This window comes from Marmota flaviventris, chromosome 4, assembly GCF_047511675.1.
Source record: "Marmota flaviventris isolate mMarFla1 chromosome 4, mMarFla1.hap1, whole genome shotgun sequence".
NCBI lineage: Eukaryota > Metazoa > Chordata > Mammalia > Rodentia > Sciuridae > Marmota > Marmota flaviventris.
This window is the reverse complement of record NC_092501.1, coordinates 26,004,495-26,029,011: the sequence shown is the minus strand read 5'-3', so window position 1 is coordinate 26,029,011 and position 24,517 is coordinate 26,004,495. Positions and strand designations below refer to the sequence as shown.

At 38.2% G+C, this 24,517-nt stretch overlaps 1 protein-coding gene across 2 annotated transcripts in view; it reads right to left on the bottom strand.

Moving 5' to 3' along the window:
* Window positions 1-24,517, bottom strand: part of Armh3 (armadillo like helical domain containing 3) — a 184,564-nt gene that overhangs the window by 77,731 nt on the left and 82,316 nt on the right. Inside the window, exons 21-23 of one of the 2 annotated variants that reach the window (XM_027930423.2) lie at window positions 20,130-20,212; window positions 19,078-19,204; window positions 11,041-11,116 (exon numbers count right to left, since the gene is read on the bottom strand). In XM_027930423.2, the coding sequence (XP_027786224.1) occupies window positions 11,041-11,116; window positions 19,078-19,204; window positions 20,130-20,212 (286 nt within the window). The remainder of the gene's footprint in view (window positions 1-11,040; window positions 11,117-19,077; window positions 19,205-20,129; window positions 20,213-24,517) is intronic. The other variant, XM_027930424.2, reaches the window with a different exon arrangement.

The window sequence follows — 24,517 nt, the reverse complement described above, 5'->3', positions numbered from 1 at the left end:
ACTAAAGGCCTTGAACATGCTAGGCAAGCACTCTACCACTGAGCTACAACACCAGCCCTACCTCAATAAATTTAAAACAACACAAACAATATAAAATATGTTCTCCAAATTTCTTTCTGTTGTTGATTTCTAAGTTCATTCCATTATGTTCAGAATTAATTAAATTTAATGAGTTGTTTTTTTTTTTTTAAATAGAAGAACAAATTAAGGGGCTGGGGTTGTGGCTCAGCGGTAGAGCTTTTGCCGAGCATGTGCACGGCCCTGGGTTCGATCCTCAGCACCACATAAAAATAAATAAAACAAAGGTACGGCATCCAACTACAACTAAAAAATAAATATTAAAGAAATCAAATTAAGTCTAAAGAAAGCAGAAGGAAAGAAATAATAAAGACTATAGTAGAAATTAATGAAACAGAAAAAGAAAAATCAGTGAAACAACATTATTTGAGAAGATCAATAAAAATGGAATAATAAATTAGCTAGACTGGCAAAGAAAAGGAGAAGAAACTCTAATTATTAGAATCAGAAATCAAAGAAAAAATACTATACTATAAATAAGTATAAAGTAATACTATAAATGACTGTGCCAATAAATTAAGGCAATTTAGATGAAATGAAAAAATACTTACGATGACACAAATACCAAAGATAAGCAAAAAAAAAAAAAAAATAGACAATCTGAATAGAACTATAACATGTCTATGTCCATACCACTGTGAGGTGCCCGATCTCTTCTTCATAGAACTATAACAAAGAAATTGAACTAATAAAAGAAAAAAAAAACCTGAAAAAAAAATCCCAGGCTCTAATAATTCCACCATACATTTAAAGAACAATGAGTACAAATCCACAAATTATTTATGATAAAAGTCTCAACGAACAAGGAATAGAATGGAACATTCTCAATTTGATAAAACATCATCTACAAAATGAATGGCAACCCATGGAATGGAAGAAAATATCTGCAAATCAACTAATAAAGGATTGATCTAGAGGGCTGGGGTTAGGTACAGCACTCGCCTAGCATGTGCAAGGGTTCGATTCTCAGCACCACATAAAAATAAATAAAATAAAGATGATATTATGTCCAACTAAAAAATAAATATTAAAAAAGACTGATCTAGAGTACATAAAGAAAACCTAAAATTATAATATGAAAAAATAAACAAATCAATGGTACAGAATAGAGGACACAGAAACCAATCCACAAAATTACAACTATCTTATATTCGATAAAGGGGCTAAAAGCATGCAATGGAGGAAGGATAGCATCTTCAACAAATGGTGCTGGGCAAACTGGAAATCCATATGCAACAAAATGAAACTGAATCCCTTTCTCTCACCATGCACAAAAGTTAACTCAAAATGGATCAAGGAGCTTGATATCAAATCAGAGACTCTGCGTCTGATAGAAGAAAAAGTTGGCTCTGATCTACATATTGTGGGGTCGGGCTCCAAATTCCTTAATAGGACACCCATAGCACAAGAGTTAATAACTAGAATCAACAAATGGGACTTACTCAAACTAAAAAGTTTTTTCTCAGCAAGAGAAACAATAAGAGAGGTAAATAGGGAGCCTACATCCTGGGAACAAATCTTTACTCCTCACACTTCAGATAGAGCCCTAATATCCAGAGTATACAAAGAACTCAAAAAATTAAGCAATAAGAAAACAAATAACCCAATCAACAAATGGGCCAAGGACCTGAACAGACACTTCTCAGAGGAGGATATACAATCAATCAACAAGTACATGAAAAAATGCTCACCATCTCTAGCAGTCAGAGAAATGCAAATCAAAACCACCCTAAGATACCATCTCACTCCAGTAAGATTGGCAGCCATTATGAAGTCAAACAACAACAAGTGCTGGCGAGGATGTGGGGAAAAGGGTACACTTGTACATTGCTGGTGAGACTGCAAATTGGTGCGGCCAATTTGGAAAGCAGTATGGAGATTCCTGGGAAAGCTGGGAATGGAACCACCATTTGACCCAGCTATTGCCCTTCTCGGACTATTCCCTGAAGACCTTAAAAGAGCGTACTATAGGGATACTGCTACACTGATGTTCATAGCAGCACAATTCACAATAGCTAGACTGTGGAACCAACTTAGATGCCCTTCAATAGATGAATGGATTAAAAAAATGTGGCATTTATACACAATGGAGTATTACTCAGCTCTAAAAAATGACAAAATCATGGAATTTGCAGGGAAATGGATGGCATTAGAGCAGATTATGCTAAGTGAAGCTAGCCAATCCCTAAAAAACAAATGCCAAATGTCTTCTTTGATATAAGGAGAGCAACTAAAAACAGAGCAGGGAGGAAGAGCATGAGAAAAAGATTAACATTAAACAGGGACGAGAGGTGGGAGGGAAAGGGAGAGAGAAGGGAAATTGCATGGAAATGGAAGGAGACCCTCATTGTTATACAAAATTACATATAAGAGGATGTGAGGGGAAAGGGAAAAAAATCAAGGGAGAGAAATGAATTACAGTAGATGGGGTAGAGAGAGAAGATGGGAGGGTAAGGGAGGGGGGATAGTAGAGGATAGGAAAGATACCAGAATACAACAGTCACTAGTATGGCAATATGTAAAAACGTAGATGTGTAACCGATGTGATTCTGCAATCTGTATACGGGGTAAAAATGGGAGTTCATAACCCACTTGAATCAAATGTATGAAATATGATATGTCAAGAGCTTTGTAATATTTTGAACAATAAAAAAATTAAAAAAAATTAGAAAAGGACTTGAATAGACATTTCTCCAAGAAAGATACACAAATAGCCAAGAAATATATTGAAAAAATGCTCAACATTTACTAAAGTCATAGAGAAATTAAAACCACAAAGAGATAACACTTCACACCCACTAGGATAACTAGTACCAAAAAAAAAAAAGAAAAAGAAAACAAGAGTTGGCAAGAATATGGAGAAATTGGAATGTAAAATGGTGTAGCCGTTTGACAAACAGCCTGGCAGCCAGGCACGGTGACACATGCCTGTAATCCCAGCAACTCAGGAGACTGAGGCAGGAAGATTGCAGCTGGAGGCCAACTCAAAAACATATATAAACAAATAAAAAAGGATGGGGATGTTGCTGTGGTAAATTGCCCCTAGGTTCAATCCCCAGAATTGCCAGAAGGAGAGAGGGAGGGAGGGAGGGAGGGAGGGAGGGAGAGAGAGAGAGAAATGTCCTGACAGTTACTAAGAATGTTATACAGCTGGAGTTGTGGCCCAGTAGTAGAGCACTTGCCTAGCATGCATGAGGCACTGGGTTCGATTCTCAGCACCACATAAAAATAAATAAATAAAATAAAGGTATTGTGTCCATCTACAACTTTAAAGCAAGGTCCTCAATACAACAGCGAAACAAAATGTATACATACGATGGAATATTACTCATCCATAAAAAGGAAAGTCTGATACATGCTACAGCATGGATGAAGTCTGAGGACATAATATTAAGAGAAATAAACCAGTCACAAAGGACAAATATTACATGATTTTTTCTTATATTAAGTTCCTAGGATAGTCAAATAGAAACAAAAAATAGAATGATAGTTGCCAGGAGCTGGAGTGAAGAGGGAATAGGGAGTTAGAGTGTTATGTGAAGAAGAAAAAGCTTTGGAGACAGATGGTGGTGATGGTCACACAACAATGTGAATGTACTTAATACCACTGAACTGTACACTTAAAAAATAGTTAAGATGGTAAAGGGAAGAGGTACGTAGAGTGTAAAAAAACTTCCAGGGAATTTCAGGATGAGTTCAAGATGGGTTTTATATGCTAAAGTCACCTAAAATCATAGCAGTCCCCAAATAAAAATCTTAGTATTTCATTACAAATATCTGTGTCTCCTAAACTAAGACTTCTTTATTTCATAGCAAATCACCAGGCCTAGCTATGATCTAAAGCAAAACCTGAAGATGAGGCATAAGCCAAGCTAAAGCAAATCAGATGATTAATCACATGGGATTCAGCATTGGCTTTTTGTTTCTATCTGTAGTCTTAAGAGATTAGGGAAGAGCCATTATTAGGATAGTAAGTAATGCTCCCAGTCACTGAGCAAACAAGATTAGAGCAGCTTCATTTTGGTGCTTTATTGTAATCTACATAATGCTTTTCATTCTCTCTAATGGAAGATCAGCAGGATCTGATTAACAAAAAAGGGGGAAAAAAAGGTCATTATTGATAAATTCTAACTAGAGTGACAATCTGAGCCTACCTACCACAATAGGGCAGACAACTAGAATAGGTTATGTTCACAAACTTGCCACTAGTTAAGAGTCATCAACTCAATGCCTTTGCTTCTATCCTTAATCACATTAATTTATATTTACTTCTCACTAGACTAAGTTGCATCCTTCTGTTGAAATGCCTGGGTATCAAACTACTCTTCGTCTCAACTCACTGGTATTCATTTTGATAAGAGAACTGTGGCTATGAGGCAAATATTGTAGCCCAAAGAGGATCATGGGCAAGAAGAGCCAGGGAGATTTTAGTTGGCTGAGAACTCACATTCTCTTCCCAACTCTAACTTTACTGTCATCAACAGTGATAACTGTCTGAAGTCATACTTTCTGTGACATTCAAAATTTTATACACAGCTTATTCCAAAAGGTGATTAAATGAATACCCTTATCTAGAGACAGCTAAAAGCTACTCTTATTTCTTAGAAGTATACAGTTAAAGTCTATTTATTTATTGATTGACTGATTGATGGTCAAGGAAAACAACTAAATAAGCACATAAGCAGCAGGAAGGGTGCTAAAACCACTTTATCATTTGAATAAAAAGATCATGCAGGGGCTGGGGCTATAGCTCAGTGGTAGAGCACTGCTTTGTATATGTAAGGCACTGGGTTCAATCCTCAGCACCACATAAAAATGAATAAATATATTGTGTCCCTCTAAAACTATATATATATAAAATGCAGTGAACCAGGGAGACAGGAGGCAAACTCACTACATGAATAATTAAGAAACTTATAATAAAGAAATGCACTAAATTCACATTGCATTCCATCCCCCAGGTTTGTAACTAACTACAACAATATCTAAAAAGTAATTCTGAAGCCAAGTGTGGTGGTGCATACCTATAATGCCAACAAGTTGGGAAGGTGAGGCAGGAATATCACAAGTTTGAGGCTAACCTCAGAGTCTCAGCAATTTAGTGAGACTCTGTCTGAAAATTTTAAAAATAAATAAAAAGATTTGGGAGTAAAGCGCCCTTGTATTCAATCCCCAGGACAAAGGTAGGGGCGAGGGGGAGAAAGAAAGAAGGAAAAAAAGAAAATTACAAATCAAGAGAAACACCTATTTGCAGAGATTCAGCCACTCTTTCTGTGAGCAGAGAACAGATTTTGAAACTGATACTAATAAAATGCTCATTAAATGAAAAGCACTTAAATATTAACTTGGAGAGATATTCATTAAGAGCCTCAAATTACTTGTCTTGAAGTTGTTTGGTCAGACAAAGGTCAGATTTTAGTATAACATTCTTCCTTTCCTCTTTGACTAATTAGATTAATAGTCGACAAACATGGGCTGGGGTTGTGGTAGAGTGCTTGACTCACATTTATGAGGCACTGGGTTTTTTTTGTTTTTTTTTTTTAATTTTTTTTTAGTTGCCAATGAACTTTATTTATTTATCTGCGGTGCTGAGAATCGAACCCAGTGCCTCACACATGGTAGGCAAGTGCTCCACCACTGAGCCACAACCCCAGTCCCTGAGGCACTGGGTTTGATCCTCAGCCCCACATAAAAAATAAATATATAAAATAAAGGTATTGTGTCCATCTACAACTAAAAAATAATAATTAAAAAAAATCAACAAACATTTTCCTAAAGTACAAGACCTCCTTGAAATAGCCTGCAGGAAATATTTAGTACAGAAATCTCCAAGCAAAACTTCCCAAACATCTTCCTTCCAGCCCTGCACATGACCCCCTCAAAGTATTCTTCCTTGTGAATTGTTAGATATGTAGAGGCAGCTGAAGCTAAAATTCCGAAAGTGGAATTTTAAAGGTAAAAAGTAGGCCGTGCCCCATGACACATGCCTGTAATCCCAGCAATTTGGGAGGATAAGGCAGGAGGATCTCAAGTCCAGGCCAGTCTCAAAAACTTAGGAATCTATTGGGGGTGTGGGGGAACGGCATGGCAAGTGCCATAGCTTAAGGATAAAGAGAGTGTCCCTATGGCTAGGGTTATAGCTCAGTTGTAGAGCACTTGGCTAGCATGTATGAGACACTGAATTTGATCATCAGCACCACATATAAATAAACAAATAAAAGGGCCAAAAAAATGAGAGAGTGTCTCCCTGGGTGCTCCCTAGTATCTTAAAAAAAAAAAAGGTAGAGCACTATATTTTATTTTATATCAAAGCAACAAAACAACTCTCTTATAGGGAGGGAAGGAAAAACACAGGGCCCTGTTTGTTGGTGACATCAGGTGTTCCAATAAAAATCGCAGTTTCTAAGCAGTTGCACTTTAAGAATCTCACTGAAGCATCAAACAGGAAGAGAGAGAAATTGTTTAAACACAAATAACCAACAATTAAATAACTGGCATGACTAAACCAGAAAAACAAGTGAAAAGCAAAGAGACTGACATTTGAGCAATTTAAACCCTCCAAGCATGTGGAAGTACTTTTAACTTCCACTGCTACAATCTAAGTTCCAAAGAACAGAACAGTTTGCAGCCTTCCTGCTTCCCTTCACCTGCTGGGGACACTATGTGAAGATACTTATTAGATGCACTACATTCTAGGCAATCCCAAAAACATAGTATGAAGCTGTCATCAACCAGCAAAACAGTCTGGGAGGCCACTCAGCTGTTAAATGTCTAAGTTTCAGATGCAATTCAATCCCTTCCCATGGCTATCAATGAACATACTATAAGATACTCTGCCTAAGAAATTCTTTCCAATTATGGGATTAAGACAAATAAACTTTATTGAAGAGCAGAAACAAATTAAGCACACTATCACAATTTTCCTGTCAAACCTTTACATTTTTATCTTTGATAACCAACTTAGTGACCAATAGTTAAATGTCCCACAGTATCCCTAGGAAACTTACAGGTCAGATTTTCTGACAGAGGCTCCTGTTTTCTCACTCACCCAAAGTTAATAGTGACATGGATATACAACATAAGCCCTTAGAGGATCTAGGCAAAGGAGCATAAGGCAGCCCTCATAACGTGGCTCACTGTATTGGAGACTGCTCAGGCATACTATTTCTTTTGCCCTCAGCTAAGAGAACTCCCTGAACTATTCTCAGGTCCACCTACAAAGAAAAGCACAACATCTTTTAAGGTTAATATCTTAACTTTTACAGAACAGAAAAATGAAAATGTATTTAGGAAACACTGTAAGGAATGCTTGAAATGCTAAACCTAAAAAACACTGTAGGGTTGGGAATGTGCCTCAGTGATAAGAGTACTTGGCTAGCATGCTCAAGGCCCTGGCTTTAATTCCCGGCACTCCCAGTGGTAGAGTGCTCATCTAGCAGCACTGCAAAAACAACAAGCTGGAGATATAGCTCAGCTGGCGGAGTTCGCGCTTTGCATGCACAAGGCCCCAGATTCAATCCTCAGCACCAGAAAACACCAACAACGTAACAGTGTGGCGATTCCTCAAAAAAATCAAATACAGGACTAACATATGATCCTGCAATTCTTATTCTGGGTGGATGCCAAAAAGAAGCAAAAGTGGCATTATGTGCAACAAAGAAAAGGTAGAGCTGGGCACAGTGGCACACACCTGTAATCCCAAGCATTTGGGAAGCTGAGGTAGGAGGATCTTAAGTTCCAGGACAGCCTCAGCAATTTAGCAAGACCCTGTCTCAAAATAAAAAGCAGAAAAAGACTAGGGTTGTAGTTCAGTGGTAGAGCAACCCTGGGTTCAATTCAAAGTATCCACTCACCCACTCCTCTAAAGAAAAGGAAAAGTAAAAAGACAATGAAAGGGGAACTACAACTAAAGTGTCCACCAACAGATAAACTGATGAACAAAATGTGGCACATATACAAAATGGGAGATTATGTGGCCTTAAAAGGAAGGAATTCTGACACATGCTACAAGACAGATGAAACCTGAAGACACTGTGCTAAGTGAAATGACCAAAATTTTGTAGTTTCCTAAGAGGTTTTATTTTGTTTTGTTTTATTTTGTTTATTGTAGTGGGGACTAAACCCAAAGGTGCTCTCCACTGGGTTACATCCGGCCCTTTTTATTTTACTTTGAGACAGGGTCTCATTAAGTTGCCCAGGCTGCCCTCAAACATATGATCTTTCTGCCTTGGTCTCCTAAATTGCTGGGCATGTGCCCCTGCACCTAGCAATAAGAGCTTTAATATATATAATTTTTACCACCCCTATCCTGTGAAATAGTTGATATCATCATCACTCCTGTTTTACAGGTGATAGAAAGAGGTCCAGAATGGCTGGGGATACAGCTCAGTTGGTAGAGTGCTTGCCTCGCATACACAAGGCCCTGGGTTCAATCCCAGTACCACACACACACACACAAAAAAAAAGGTCCAGAAAAACTAAAACTAAGTAATCTGTTCAAGGTCGTATAGTGAATGGTAAAGACAAAAATTAAAACTCTAGTTTTTCTAATTCAAATTTCCATGCTTCTTTCATGATGTGTTCTCTATTTACCTCCATAGTAGCTTTTGCTGTAACTCTAAAAGAAGGAGGTATTATGGTATGGAAGAAAGAGCTCTAGGCTTAGAGTTGGATGGCCTACTATTATCTGTTTTACCACAATTCAAGATCTATAGGCTCAGTTTCCTCAGTGGGAAAAAGTATATTTTAAGAAACATATGACAAGGGCTAGAGTTGTGGCTCAGTGGTAGAGTGCTCACCTAGCATGCACGAGGCACTGGGTTCGATCCTCAGCACCACATAAATGTAAAATAAAGATATAGTGTCCACCTAAAACTTATAAAAAGATAGTATATGAAAGGGCAGCACAAAGTCTGGCAATGATAAAAACAGATGTTAGAAAGAAAAAAAGGTAAACTTCTGTGCTTAGTATTTTCCATGATCTAGACTCAGTGTGATAAATTCAAATACATCTTTCAATCTCTTGAGAAAAGTGATAGGTCTTTTTTTTTCTTTTTTTTGCTACTTTAGGCATATATCCTAATTCATTAGCAACAATGAAAATGATGTGATTATTCTCTGCAGCAAGCTCATCAGAGAAGTTTGAGGAATGAAAATAAAAGTAGAGGCCTGACAGAGTGATGCAAAGCAAAGGAAGAGGTCATGGTTAGAGCGTTTTTTCCCAAGGTTTAGCCTAATTTTATCTCCATTATTCAGAAAAAGGAGAGGGCAGCCAGGTGTGGTGATGCACACCTATAATCCCAGCTACTCAGGAGGCTGAGGGAGGAGGATCACAAGTTCAAGATTAGCCTCAGAAACTCAGTGAGACCCTATCTCACAATAAAAAATAAAAACGTCTGGAGATGTACTTTGGTGGGAAAGCGCCCTGGGTTCAATACCCAGTATCCTACCCCACCCTCAACAACAACAAAAAAGAGAGACCCGGAGCTTTAACCATCAAGCTGTTTGATGGGTCGGTGGAGAGAATAAGGACAGCAGCCAACCCAGAAACCACTGAAAGGAAAACTAGAGATAAAGGAAGCATAGAGGAATATGATCAAGGAAACAGGCCCCAAATGAAAAGAAGCTGCCAGGAAAGCCTATGTAAATACACAACATAAATTATACCCATATGCACTTCATTCTCTAGCACAGAACTTTGTGCTTCCTTCAAACATCCACATTTGTCATACTGCCCTTGGGGTCACAAAGAAATATTTGGAAGAAGACTGTTTATAGTTCCTGATTCTTACTGAAATTCACATTTATCAAAAGACTTCACCACAGTGTCTAGATTATTTGCTAGATATAGATATGCATTTATTTGTGAGATTTATAAAATTGTGTTTGCTGCAAAATGTCTCTGGGGAAAGGTAAGGAGTCCAACCTTCATTGCAATCTTGTTAGCACATCTCAACCCCTGTTCCCTCAGCCCAGCCCTCCTCACACACAAATTTTACACTTCTCCTTTTATTCTCAGAAGTGCCAAGCACTGTAGTAAATAACTGCAGGGACAGGACATTTTACCTTTAAAAAAAAAAAAAAAGAGAGAGAGAGAGAAAAAGGAAAAATAAATATACAGAAACAAACATCACACCCCAGCTCTGTCACACATTAGAATCTATAACCAAGTTGTAAATGTGCATTACTATTATGGGAATGTCTGGAAAGGCTTACATCTGGAGCTAAATCAAGTTCCCCATCTGTTGGATTTGCCTCTTTTACTCAACATTAATTTTTTTAATTGTTTGCAAAAATGATTTAATAACTATTGAGAAATGGAAAATCATAGGCACAAAGGGAAGAAGGAAGAAAAGTCAGATTTAGGTCTCATGATAGCAAAAGCACTTTCTCCTCTCCACTTATTGGCAGCTCACTCCTGTGAGTGAAATGCTTCTTCAAGACTATGACCACATCTGACATAATTTCATCCAACATATACAGCACCATGTAACTGCCTTGCTGTTTCATAAGGAATCTAAAATCACTTAGCCCTATGTCCAGACTCCATTTGCTTCTCTTTACCACAAATAGAAACAGCACATATAGTAAAATGTCAAAGTTCTAGATCCCTATGAGTCATCCACTAAAGTCATAAAGAACAGCAGAAGAAATCTTCAGAAAAAAACTTTCAGATGACTTATGCACAGAAAATACTTTGGCAGCTAAGATGCCTGAAAAGGGCTTGCAACCATCTCTTGGTAGAAAATTCACAGAACAGCCAGCACTTCGAGCTGTTTCAATATGATCAAATGAAAACCTCATGTACTCCTGCTTTTCTTGATCAAGTACGACAATTTCTTCCACTCCTACAGACACCAGAGCTTAAAATAGCAGTAGTGTTCAATGCATTCTACTTAGAAAGGTACAATAAACCTCAGGATGAGTCAAGAACTCTGAAAGAAAAAAATTTTCATTTCTTACCTGATATTAACCAATGCATGGGTCACCTTGCTAGCTGCTTCCTTCCATTGGCCTGCATTAGTAGAAAGCCTCAGGACTGTAAAGAAGCAAAGAACACAGATCTGTCAAACCCCTGATATAAAACACAAATATGAGGAATGAAAACAAATCTCAAAATAGCACTATTAGAATAACCAAACAAAGCCTGTGCCAATCTTCTGTTACAAACATCCTCAGCCTAGAGAAAAATATAAGGGCTTATAGAATCCTTTCAGCTATATTTTTTAGAAATTTTTTTCTCTAGCTTCTTATTTTCTATCAAAATACTCTAGCCAATCTGTCTTGGGTTGCACTCCATCTGCCACTCCCTAATAACAGGGTTCCAGTAGTTTTTTTGGGGTTTTTTTGGTGGGGCGGGGGGAGAGGAATGGGGTTAACTGGGGATTGAACTCAGAAAACTTTAACTCTGAAACTCTGTACTACATCCCCAAAACTTTATTTTTTATTTTGAAACAGGGGTCTCACTAAGTTGCTGAGGGTCTCATTAAATTTCTGAGGGTAGCCTCAAACTTGTGATCCTCTGCCTCCATCTCTCAATTCTCTGGGATAACAGGCATATGCCACTGCGCCCAGCTCCAAAACTTATTTTTTATTTTCTTTTAAAATATAGTCTGGAGTGATAATTTGAGGGTAAACTGGCTTCCATACTTGTCATTTCTCTAGTGGCGTGGGCTAATTTAGTGGAGCTGGCTAAGTTGGTGTTCCCTCCAGCTCCAGGTATAACTTTCCAAACCTAAAGGCATACCCTCAAACAGGGAAAATAAATTTTCCAGATAGAGAGTAGTCGTGTTTCAATCAAGGAATAATTTATTTTTGCAAGTCTGACTTAATTGTGTGACCCATAAAATGAATCAACAGGAAGATTCTTCCTTACCTGATTAAACTCTCTCTTTTTCCCAAACTCACCCATGGGAGAAAAAAATAACAGAAATACAAAACTAAACACATCCTATGCCAGCTATGCTCTTCAGAGTCACATATTGAAGTATGCAACTTAGAAAAAAGACAAAACAGCTCAAGTGCTCCTTTTAAAACAACAAGCACTTGCTAGGCACTTCAATTATATATTTTAATGAATGACTCACTAAAAAGAAGTAAATATATAAAGAATTTACTACATGCCAGACACTGGACAAAGTTAGATTGTATGCAATATGACAAACAGATAAGGAAACTGAGATTCACAGGAAACAAGTAATTGAGATCCTTCACACAAATTGCAAGTGATAGAGGCAGAATTTGAACCTAGAGGGAATTACTCTAGAACCAGTGTTTATGCAGAGAAATTAGTAGTTAAAAAGCATGATCTCTGGGGCTGAGGTTGTAGCTCAGTGGTAGAGCACTTGCCTAGCATGTGTAAGGCACTGGGTTCGATTCTCAGCACCACATATAAATAAATAAAAAATAAAGGTCCATTGACTATATATATATATATATATATACACACACACTCATATATATGTTCATATATATACACATATACATATGAAGAATTAAGTGAGCTAATACCTATAAAGTTCTTAGATTAGTGACTGCCATAGAGCTCTGAAAGTTTTAGATATTGTTGATTTCAATAGACTGCCTCCCAAATGAATGAATGAATAAATCTACCTAAGACTTTCCAAAGGAAGGAAGGAAAAAAAGAGGGCCTAACATTAAGAAATGTGTGATCAAGTAGTAGACACCTATAACCCTTCAACTTGGGAGGCTGAGGCAGGAGGATTAAATTTGAGGCCAGCCTTAGCAATTTAGCAAGACCCTATCTCAAAGTAAAAAATAAAAAGGACTGGGAATGTAACTCAGGGTTTTAAAGTGTTGCTGGGTTCAATCAAAAAGGAGAAAGAAAGAAACGCATGATCAGTTTGCATAGGAATGTCATACTGAATACCATCACCATATGCTCCTGATCCAGGATCCCAAGCAAGAAGAATAGCAGCAGTAGCTCTATCAGAGGGAAGGCCTGGGGCTGTGATCGGTTAATAAAACTCATCTGGCTGTTCTGCATCTGTTCTATCAATGCCTCCATTTTATAAATACATGTAATTTTATAAAAGAGAAGACAAGATGGAAGCCTTAGTAAAACATTATCAGAGTGCTGCTTTTCTAATTTATAAGGTTGACTGCAAGAAAAATTGGGATAGTTTCAAGTTAGGGTTCTCCATTCCGAATTCAGGTTCCACTTATTGTATATGCAAATTTATTCATGAAATGAACCAAATTGCTTCAACAGGTCAGACATGTCTTTTTCAACTCAAATGTGAAGATTACTTAGATGCATTGATTTTTTTTACTAGATCATAAGTTTTCTGATTATAGGGACCTAAACATATATGGAATTGTAGTATACATCTATAACCTTATATGAACATATATGAACTGAATTGTCCCCTCTTCAATTTTTTTTTTTTTTAAAGAGAGAGGGAGAGAGAGAGAGAGAGAGAGAGAGAGAGAGAGAATTTTTTAATATTTATTTTCTAGTTTTCGGTGGACACAACATCTTTGTTTGTATGTGGTGCTGAGGATCGAACCCGGGCCGCACGCATGCCAGGGGAGCGCGTTACCACTTGAGCCACATCCCCAGCCCCCCTCTTCAAATTTTAAGAGGTGTTTAACTTGCCCACAAATTATTTCTCCAAAATATCCTGTCAGCTCTGTTCCTTAGTGGATAGGCAACCATATGACCTCACCATGAAATTCTTTTAGTAATGCCATTAGGGTTTTTTTTTGCAGGGGGGGGAGTATCAGGGATTGAACTCAGGGGCACTCTACCACTGAGCCACATCCCTAACCCTATTTTGTATTTTATTAGAGACAGGGTCTCACTGAGTTGCTTAGCTCCTCACTAAATTGCTAAGGCTAGTTTTGAACTCGAGATCCTCCTGCCTCAGCCTCCCGAGTCGCTGGGATTACAGGCATGCACCATCGCGCCCAAATGCCATTGGTTTCTATGTTCTCTACTAAATGTAAAAAAGAAAATTATTTTAAAATGCCTTAAATGCCTCGTACTAAAGCAATCATTTGTGTAGTAAATTATGTTATGCAAAAATTACATATTATGTAGCCATTAAAACAGAGACTTAAAAAATAAGTAAGGAAGTTGTGGGGTCAAGCATTGGCTTGGTTAGCATGATTTCAATCTTTGGTACAGCAACAAAAAAAGGAGGATGAGAAGAAGAAGGTGGAGAAGAAGCAGGAGAAGGAGGAGGAGGTAGAGGGGAGGAGGAGGAGGAGGAAGAGAAGAAGGAGGAGGAAGAGGAGGAAGAGAAGGAGGAGGAAGAGAAGGAGGAGAAGGAGGAAGAAGAGAAAGAGGAGGAGGAAAAGGCAGAGGGAAGAAGAGGCAAGAGAAGGAGGGGAGGAGGAGAAGAAAAAGAGGAAGAGGAGGAGGAAGAAAAAGAAGGGGGAGGAGGGAAGAGGGAAGAGGAAGAGTAGTATTTAAGTTAAAAACACAAAATTTAAAAAATAAAGCCAGTGTGATGGCACACACCTATAATCCCAGCAACTCACGAGGCTAAGGCAGGAGGACTGCAAATTGGAGCTCAGCCTCAGCTGAGACCCTGTCTCAAAATAAAAAATAAAAAGGACAGGGGATGTAGCTTAATGATAAAATGGCCCTGGATTCAATCCCCACTATCAAAAAAACCCACAAAATAATATATTACGATTACAACTATATTAAACTATGTGTGCATGTGAAGCAATATACAACATGAAAATTATTACATAATAGTACTAGAATCAGTGGTAGAGTGCTCACCTAGCATGCACGAGGCACTAGGTTTGATCCTCAGCACCACATAAAAATAAATAAATAAAATAAAGGTATTGTGTCCACCTACAACTGAAAAAAATTTTTTTAATAATACCATAAGAACATTAAGCAAGTGCCTTTATCAAAAATATCTCAGTAATGCCAGGCATGGTGGTGCATGCCTGTAATCCCAGCAGCTTAGGAGGCTGAGACAGGAGGACTGCAAGTTCAAAGTCAGCCTCAGCAACAGCAAGGCCCTAAGCAATTCAGTGAGATCCTGTCTCTAATAAAATAGGGCTAGGGATATGGCTAAGTGGTTGAGTGTTCCTGAGTTCAATCCTTGGTATACACCACACACAGACACACACACACACAAAAAAAAGTCTCAGTAAACTGTGTTCTGCTAGCCATGATGAGATAACAAGACACAATTTACCCTCCTCCCTTAAAACACTGGGCAAAATATATGAAACAATGGTTATCAGACACTGGAAAACAGGCAAAATGGAGCTGTGATACCTGACAGATGGAAAACAAACATGCACCCTATGATTACCCCAACTAATTACATGGAGAAGTTTCCAAGTAGCAGGGAGGAGGAACCTAAACAGAAAACAGAAGTCTTGCCAAATTGAAGACAGAGATCAGCCTTTGGAAAGGACAAGGCATCTAGAAAGTATGGGGCAAAGAGCTGGCAAGGAGGGATTTTGACAGAAAGCTCTAGAGTTCTGTGGACAAGTATACTTATGTCTCTTGCTGAGCCCTAATGTGAACATATGGAAAAGGAAACTACCCAAGGCTGAGGACAAACCATGGGAAAGGAGGGATTGGGGAGCTCATGGCAGGCTCCACCAGCAGGAGTGAAAAGACCTACTAATATATGGAGTGTCAATCAGGTAGACTCTGCAAATGGGTACTGCACTAGTAACAGAGTCAAGTTATCCTACATTAAAAGTTGTTCTTGACCTGCCCTTGTCAACCCTTAAAAACAAACCTTGAAAGAATCAAACTGTTTCCACATCACATAAACACATTCCAGAACAATGCCCAACATTAAAGTAGCAATAAAACCCAGCATCCGTATCACAAAAATCACAATGTTTATGACCCAAAACAGGAGAAGAATCAAGCAACAGAAAACAGATTTGTGGTGTTAGGGGTTGAGAGTAGGCAGAGGAGTTGACCTCATAAGAGCACAAGGGAAATTTTTGGAATGATGAAACACTTATATTTTATTTTAGTGATAATTATACTACTAAATGCATTTTTTAAAATTTAGAACTGTACGTTTAAAAGGGTGAATTTTATCCCAGTGGCTCAGGTGGCTGAGACAGGAGGATTGTGAGTTCAAAGTCAGCTTCAGCAGCTTAGTGAGACCCTGTGTCTAAATAAAATATGAATAAGGGTTAGGGACGTGACTGAGTGGTTAAGTGCCCTGGGTTCAATCATTGGTACAAATAAAAAAGTGAATTTTATTGTCTATATAAATTATGCTTCAAGAAACTTAACTTAAAAAACCTTTTTTTCTACCACAAGTTTTATCACAATTTAACATGAAATGGGGAGCACTGATAACAAAATATCGATGGTACTTCAATTAGTAATGTTTTTCCCCCAGTGCTGGGGATAAAACCCAGGGGCACCCTACCACTGAACTACATCCTTAACCCTTTTTTATTTTATTTTTTGGGGTGTCAGGGATTGAACTCAGGGGCACTCGACCACTGAGCCACATACCCATCCCTATTTTGTATTTTATTTAGAGACAGGATCTCACTGAGTTGCTTAGGGCCTCGCTAAGTTGCTGAGGCTAGCTTTGAATTCGAGATCCTCCTCTCTCAGCCTCTCAAACTACTGGGACTACAGGCATGCACTGCCATGTTCGGCTATTTTTTTTATTTTGAAACAAGATCTCTAAGTTGCCTAGGCTAGCCTCAAACTTGCCATTTCCTGCCTCCTGAGTAGCTCTGATTACAGATGTACATCACTGCACCCAGCGGTTAATGAAAAGTTTTACTTTGCTATTTGTGCTTCCTAATTAAATTTTCATTCCATAGGTAAATGTGGGAATTCATAGATATCGTCTCTATCTTGTTGCTGAAGCTACACAAGGGCTTATCCCATTTGACTGGAAAAATGGCCAAGTTGGGCAGGTACGTGAGGCTTTCAAAAAATATCTCTTCCAAACTCACCCTTCCTTTCCTCACTGAAAGACATTTTTATTCATCTACAGATGAATGCCAAAGCCTCTGAAGCAGTTCTTCAACCTTAGAAAATTCTACATTTTCAGAAAACAAGGATTTTGGTAAAGCCAAGCAGATACAAACCACAACAAGGTACACTGAGCACATCTGGCCAATGAGAAGTCAGTTGAAAGGTTCTCAAAGATGACTTCCTATCTCCTAAAAAAAGAGATGTATCTTGACATTACAACCAGAACTTGCTGTTTTGAGGGGAGCTGACTTGATACTAAAGCTCTTACTTTGAGAATGAGAGAGCAGAGAAACAGAAAAACCTGGGTTCTTGCAGACATTGCTGAGCAACTGATCATACCATTCTAGAATTCTTTCTTTATTTTTGTGGTACTGGAGATTAAACCCAGGGGCGCTTAACCACTGAGCCACATACCCAGCCCTTTTTATTTTTTATTTTGAGACAGGATCTCACTAAGTTGCTTAGGGCCTCACTAAGTTGCTAAGGCTGGCTTTGAACTCGTGATCTTCTTACCTCAGCCTCCTGAATTGCTGGCAGGCATGCGCCACTGTGCCCACCCACCATTCAAGAATTCTTACAGGTATGATAATTTTTGTTCCTTAGAGTTATTATAAGGTATAATAATTCTCCTATTGTTTGAGATAGTTTAAATCAGAATTTTCTGACACTTGAAGTTGAAACCAACCTACTAATAGAAGGTCCTACTCTCATTGTCTAAGACACCAGAGCAAAGGTATACATGGCTCTCTTAAAAGTTCTCTATAGGCTGGGGACATAGCTCAGTTGGTAGAATGCTTGCCTTGCATGCACAAGGCCCTGGGTTCAATCCTCAAAAAAAAAAAAAAAAAAAATTCCTCTACTACTCCTCTAAAAGCTAAAGTCTATTATAGAAAAAAATCCTCTCAAGACAACTCATCTTTTCCGCTGTTTGCTTCTATTCTTTCTCTTGGTACTTGTTCTAAATCCTCTCTACTTTTCTCATTATATAGAAGTTCCAAGGCTGGAGTTTTTACAAATATTCTCATCATGAGGGATGAAGCAAACTAATACATAGTGACAGAAAAGAGATCCATGGCTGCCAAGGGATGGGACACAGCAGGTACTGGTGGGGAAAGGAACATTAGAGAAGGAACACAAGGAAGCAAGGACACAAGGAAGGCAATGAATGAACATAATGAATAAAATAATAAATGAAATAATGAACATAATGAATATGTTCATTATCTCAATCACTATGATAATTTCACATATATCAAAATTTATCAAAATATGTATATTTTAAATGTGCAACATTTATTATATATGTTATACATCAATAAAGCTAGTGTCAGGATTTTTAAAATAAGATAGTTTTACTGAGTGGCTTTCTGTTTTTGTACAGTCCACAAATATCTTTCCTTACCTTTCACACTCCAGTTAGGATTCACTAGGCCTTTTTCCCAAATTTGCAGATACATTACCTTATACTCACTGTGGCTGTAAATTTTTAGCGAGCCAATTACTAAAAGCTTTACAAAAAAAAATGATATTTATCCAATGCCCACTCTTTCTTTAAGTAATACTAAAAATAAAAATACAAAGGTACAGTAAGATTCCTTAAAACTCTGTACTTTCTCAAAGGTATTATCAGTGGTATGCAAATCGCCATCTCTTATTGGTTTGCAATATACAATATTCCTCCGGAATCCAAGCTCTTCTATTTACTGGTATCAAATCCCACCCACTCTTTAACCCCCATTTCACCTGCATTTGCTGAATCCAAGACCCTCTTTATTCTCCCTTTCATAAACATCAACAAAATGCTGATAACCAGCTCTGCACTGAGATGAAATCTGAGTTCCTAAAGGCAAAATGGCCCACGTGTAGTTTCCTATTGCCTAAGAAGAGGAAACCACTGTACTTCTATGCTGACCAAAGACATCAACCCACTGGAGTGCGATCTTTTATAATATTTCCCTTTTATTCGCCAAAAAACAGACAGGGGATGGAGAAAGCAGAGCAAACAAAACAAAACAAAACAGAAAAATATAGCTTACCCATGGAGTAGAGGTTGTCAAAGCTCTGGTGCATGCGGATAATCTCATAGTAAAGTTCATCATAGCTGCTGGGGGTTGGTAGGAATGTGTCGCCATATGTGATAAACATATTAAATAAGTTCACAATCTAAAAAAGAAGCAATAGCCCATATAGAGGCATCAGGCTATGAAGATCAGAAAGGTATTATCAGTGGTATGCAAATCACCATCTCTTACTGGCTTGCAAGAGCTGACAGTCAAATTTTCAGGGACTGTGTAAACTGGTTGTAAAACATAGCAATTTATATTAAGAATTCATTCATATAAATGTACAATTAAATAAATTATATTAAAATAAATAAATAATATAAACTTATCACTTCCTAATTATTTTCTTTTACTATGACCTATGATCTTGAGATTAATTTACATCTCTTATAATCTGAGTGGTGAGAATACCATATAATGGTGTGCTACAGTACATATCTTCTCAACTCTGTATGACTCTAATGTCATGTAGATAGCTTGAAATTGGCCATGGTGGGTACAATTCTACAATGGAAATTAGCTTAGTCTACAGATCAGGACTTTTCCCCCATAAATGTTGAATATCCATAAACAAATAGAGATAGTCAAAAGACATAATGGTATTCTTGTACCCAAAATAACCAACCAACAGGCATTTGTAATGTCCCTCAGAAACCCAGCACAGGCATGACAGAAACACTCATCTGGCTGGGATACCTCTAAATGCTTTGTTATTTACCAATGTAGAGACTATAGTAGTGAAGTAAAGTCTCTCAGTTGGAATCAGGCTCACTATTCATACACAGAAATCTGACCTACCCCCATAGCTGCCAGGCAATATACTCTCATGAAGGAAAAAAGAGTTCTATGTTTGTCAAATACATAGGTACGAGTAGGGACACTAGTCTATAGAGATTCTGATCCACAAGGAAAATATATCCAAATTCTCGCTACAGCTCAGTCCCCAGACTATCAACTCCTTTTTCAAATCAGCCCATTTCTGACTTAGAATATGGCTTTCAAAAAAGAAATTTTGTATTACTCACCATAAGGGCTAATGTAAAAATGTTGTGTTTGGCCAAAAGTACAGTTTCATTTGACATAAGGAACTTCAGCAAATTTATCAAGGCTTTAAGGGGGGGAAAAAAAAGATATCAACAAACTATGCAAACCATGATCAATAAAGTTAAATGAAAGCACAGTAGATCTATAGATGTCCCTGTTGTTAGCATGAGTAAGCCTTAACCACCACGGTGTTTTGTTTTGATTGACAAGTAATAATTATATATATTTATGGGGTACAGTGTGCTATTTCAACTCACAAAGACAGTGTGTACCAATCAGGGTAACCGGCATTTCTATCTCCTTATTATTTATTTCTTTGAAGCTTTAGAGCTCCTTTCTTCTAATACTTAATAAGTTATTTTAATCACTCCATTGTGCCACTGAACACTGGAACTTATTCCTTCCATTTGTCTTTGGTATTCTTTATACAATGACCCTCTGTCTCTCCCACATCCACTTCTCAACTTCTAGTAACTGCTACTCCACATTTGGATTGACTTTTTAAAACTTTTGTATATCCAAGAGAAGATGTAGTATTTGTCTTTCTGTGCCTGGCTTATTTCATTCAACTGTCCTCCAGTTCCATCCATTTTGCTGCAAATGACAGGACTTCATTCTTTTTAAGGCTTAATAATAAGTCCATTGTGTATATATAACACATTTTAAAAATCCATTCAACTGGTAATGGGCACTTAGGTTGATTCCATATTTTGGCTACTGTGAATAATGCTGCAATAACATGAGAGTACTTTGGGGTTTTTTGGTGCCAGGGATTAAACTCGGGGGCACTCAACCCCTGAGCCACATCCCCAGCCCTATTTTGCATTTTGTTTAGAGATAGGGTCTCACTGAGTTGCTTAGCGCCTCACCATTGCTGAGGCTGGCTTTGAACTCGCGATTCTCCTGTCTCAGCCTCCCAAGCTGCTGGGATTACCGGCATGTGCCACTGCACCTGGCTACAGGTTATCTTTTTGATAATGACAATTTAATTTCCATTGGACATATACCCAGAAGTAAGACAGTTGGTAGATCTATTTTCAGTTTGTTTGTTTGTTTTGTAGTTGTAAATGGACAGAATGCCTTCGTTTATTTTTTATGTGGTGCTGAGGATCGAACTCAGTGCCTCACACATGCTAGGCAAGCGCTCTTCCACTGAGCCACAGCCCCAACCCCTATTTTCAGTTTTTTGAGGAACTCTCATATGATCTTCCATAATGGCTATACTAATTTACATTACCCCACAGTGTATACTAATTTACATTATCCCACCCCTCTTGTCCACATCCTCCCACCATTTGTTATTTTTTTCCTTTTGATAGAAGTTATTCTAATTGGAATGAGATATCTCATGTGATTTTTGATTTGCATTTCTCTGATGGCTAATGTAACTGCGCATTTTTCATATATTTGTTGATCATTTGTATTTCTTCTTTTGTGAAATGTCTATTCAAATCATTTGCCCTTTGTTTTTTGATGCTAGGAACTGAACCCAGGGCCTGGTGTATTCATGTTCTACCACTGAATTACACCCTTCGTCCCCTGTGCATTTTTTAACTGAATTACTTTGTTGTTATTAAAGTTTTTGTTTGTTTCATTTTGTTGTTAGTTCCTTACCAATTCTGAATATCAATCCTTGTCAAATGAATAGTTTGCAAATATTTTCTCCCATTTTGTAGGCTATCTCTTAATCAACTGATCATTTCCTTCTTAGTTTAACATAATCCCATCTGTCCATTATGCTTTTGTTGCTTATGATTTGGGGGTCTATTATCTCAAGTCTTTTAAAGAGCAGATTAAGGACTGGGGGTATAGCTCAGCAAAAAACTATTTGACTAGCATTTGCAAAGCCTGAGGCTTAATCCCTAGCAACAACCAAAAAATAGATAAGGTTGGTATATGTAAGGTAAGCACTAACCTCCCCAGGCACACATCTGCTTATCTGCTCATATAAAGTTTTAAAAAACCTACTTTGTTTCACCATTTCTTAAGTAGCAATTAAACTCAGAAATCTGACTATAAAACTGACATCTCAATGTTCCAAATTTACTCCCACACAGTGATTTCTTCAATTTACAGGTAAAAATGAGGGTCCTCTTCCACCTCAAGCTGCTAAGCATCTAATGTTAAAAAGCTTTAGTCATATTATCTGTTTCAAACATCACTGCTATCCATTCTAACTGGTCACCATATATGGCAGCAATACTTAGAACTTCCACTCTAAGTGGTAAGGTAGCTAATGAAGAAAAAAAAAAGTACTTAAGTGTTAAGCTATTCAAATAGAAGTGAAGCTTGCTCTGTCTCTTTTGACAGTGAAAATATTGACTGAAAATATTTCCTCTGCCTTGCAACCCTTAATGAGGGGAAGGGATTGCTAAAACTGAGTAATCTCAGTAAAGAAAGTGACTTCAAGTCCCTAGGTTAACAGTACAGTTTTAAAGACATTTTTGCAAACAAGTGCTAAACATAAAGCAAATTCTCAGTTGCCTTACACTCATTCACCTAGGACATCTGTCCATGGAATGAATCCTGCTTCTGAACCTATCTTGACTAATGCTCCTGTACATATTCCCCTTCTTGATAGGAAACTATTCAGAACGGGGTCAGCAACTTCAAGCATTCTGTGGTCTGTTTTCTTGTCCTCATACCTCCCTCCTTCCGCATATGCAAAAAAAAGTTGATCTCTCCTTTTCTAAAACCATATCTATTTCTTTGCCAGCAAAAAATTCCATTCTCCCATGCTGCCTGAGCTTTGTTTTAAGTTAACTACTCTTAGAGATGTGTGCTTTGATTTGGAACAGCAGGGAAGGATCAGTAGGAGTAAGACTCCATAGACATTGCTGCCCATCATACAACAATTTTCTCCCCTAGTTATCTAACAGCACAGGTATAATAAACAAACAGCAGGCTGGCCAGTTATGGTGGCACATGCCTGTAATCCTACCTACTCAGGAGGCTAAGGCAGGAAGATCACAAAATTGAGGCAGCCTGGACAACTTAGCAAAACACTGTCTTAATATAAAATTTTAAAACAAAGGACTGGGGATACAGCTCAGAGATACAGTGATTGTCTAACATATGCAAGGCCCTGAGTTCAATCCCCAGTACTAAAAACAAAGGAGAGAAAAAATATATATATCAGGCAAGGAAAGTACAAGAGTCTGGTTGTACCTACCTTCTGTTTCTAAAGCCTAAATTTTCCCCTCAAATGAAATAGGACATACTAGAATTGAAGAAGGCAGGCATCCTCCTTTATGAACTTTTTACCCCTGCCCTGATGTAAGTTCTCTATGATTTTATGATCAGGCAAATGACAGACAGTTGCCTTTTTTTTTTTTTTTCTTTTCAGTCCTGGGGATTGAACCCAAGGCCTCAAGCATGCTAGGCAGACACTCTTGACACTGAGCTACAGCCCCAGTTGGCATTTTTATGGTATCTGTTAACAAGTGATCTGTTGGATGAACTGCAAAAAAGGAAAAAGAAAGAAAGGGGAAAAAAGGCTCCACAGGAATCCATTCTGGTTCACACATAGCTTGCTTAGCCTGGAGCAGGGAAATGAAGATAGACAGTTAAGAATCCACATAAAAATGACTATCCCTAGCTCAAATATCTCTCCTGATGAAGATCACCTTGCTGAGTGAGTTAGGGGCTACTTACTTCACCCCCTTAACCCAACGTTCTGACAAACTCTCTGAATCAGACTCAATAAACTCACAGGCACAGAGAAAGGGCTGGGTAGCACACATGGCTTTTGTCCTCAGCACGCACACAGAACAAAGATGCAGGCTCAGCAGTAGATATGTGGTAAGTAAGGGGCAGGAAACCTGGAGAAAAGGAAAGGGAAGTAATGATTTATTACTCCTCTGCTTGCCTACTGCTAGTCTTGATCTCTGGGATTCAGAATCAGGGATGACAAAGTGATAAATATGAGGAGGAGAAGAGAGCAATTTTGGCACAGGTCAAGTGGCAACCTGTGTCCCAATGGCCAGAGACATCAGCAGAGTCAAACAGTCTTGAGGAGGATCCAGCATTGTGATCCTCTAAGAGTCAATACTGTGGGACCTGTATTCTGTGCCTGATAACTCAGGCCAGACACCACTACCCCTAAAAGCCACCTGGAAATAGTAATGCTCTAGAGGGATTTCAACAGGAAGCTAAAATCACACACAACACACAACACACACACACACATACACAAAATTATCTTCAAGAGAGAATGCCCCCCCAAATATTCTACAAAACAGTGCTTTTTCTCTTTCATTTTCCCTCCCCCTCCCCCTCCCCCTCCCCCTCCCCCTCTCCCTCTCTCTCTCTTCCCACTCTGACCTGATGATACAACAGAAGTTCTAATTCTGTGAAGCTCTGACAGCTG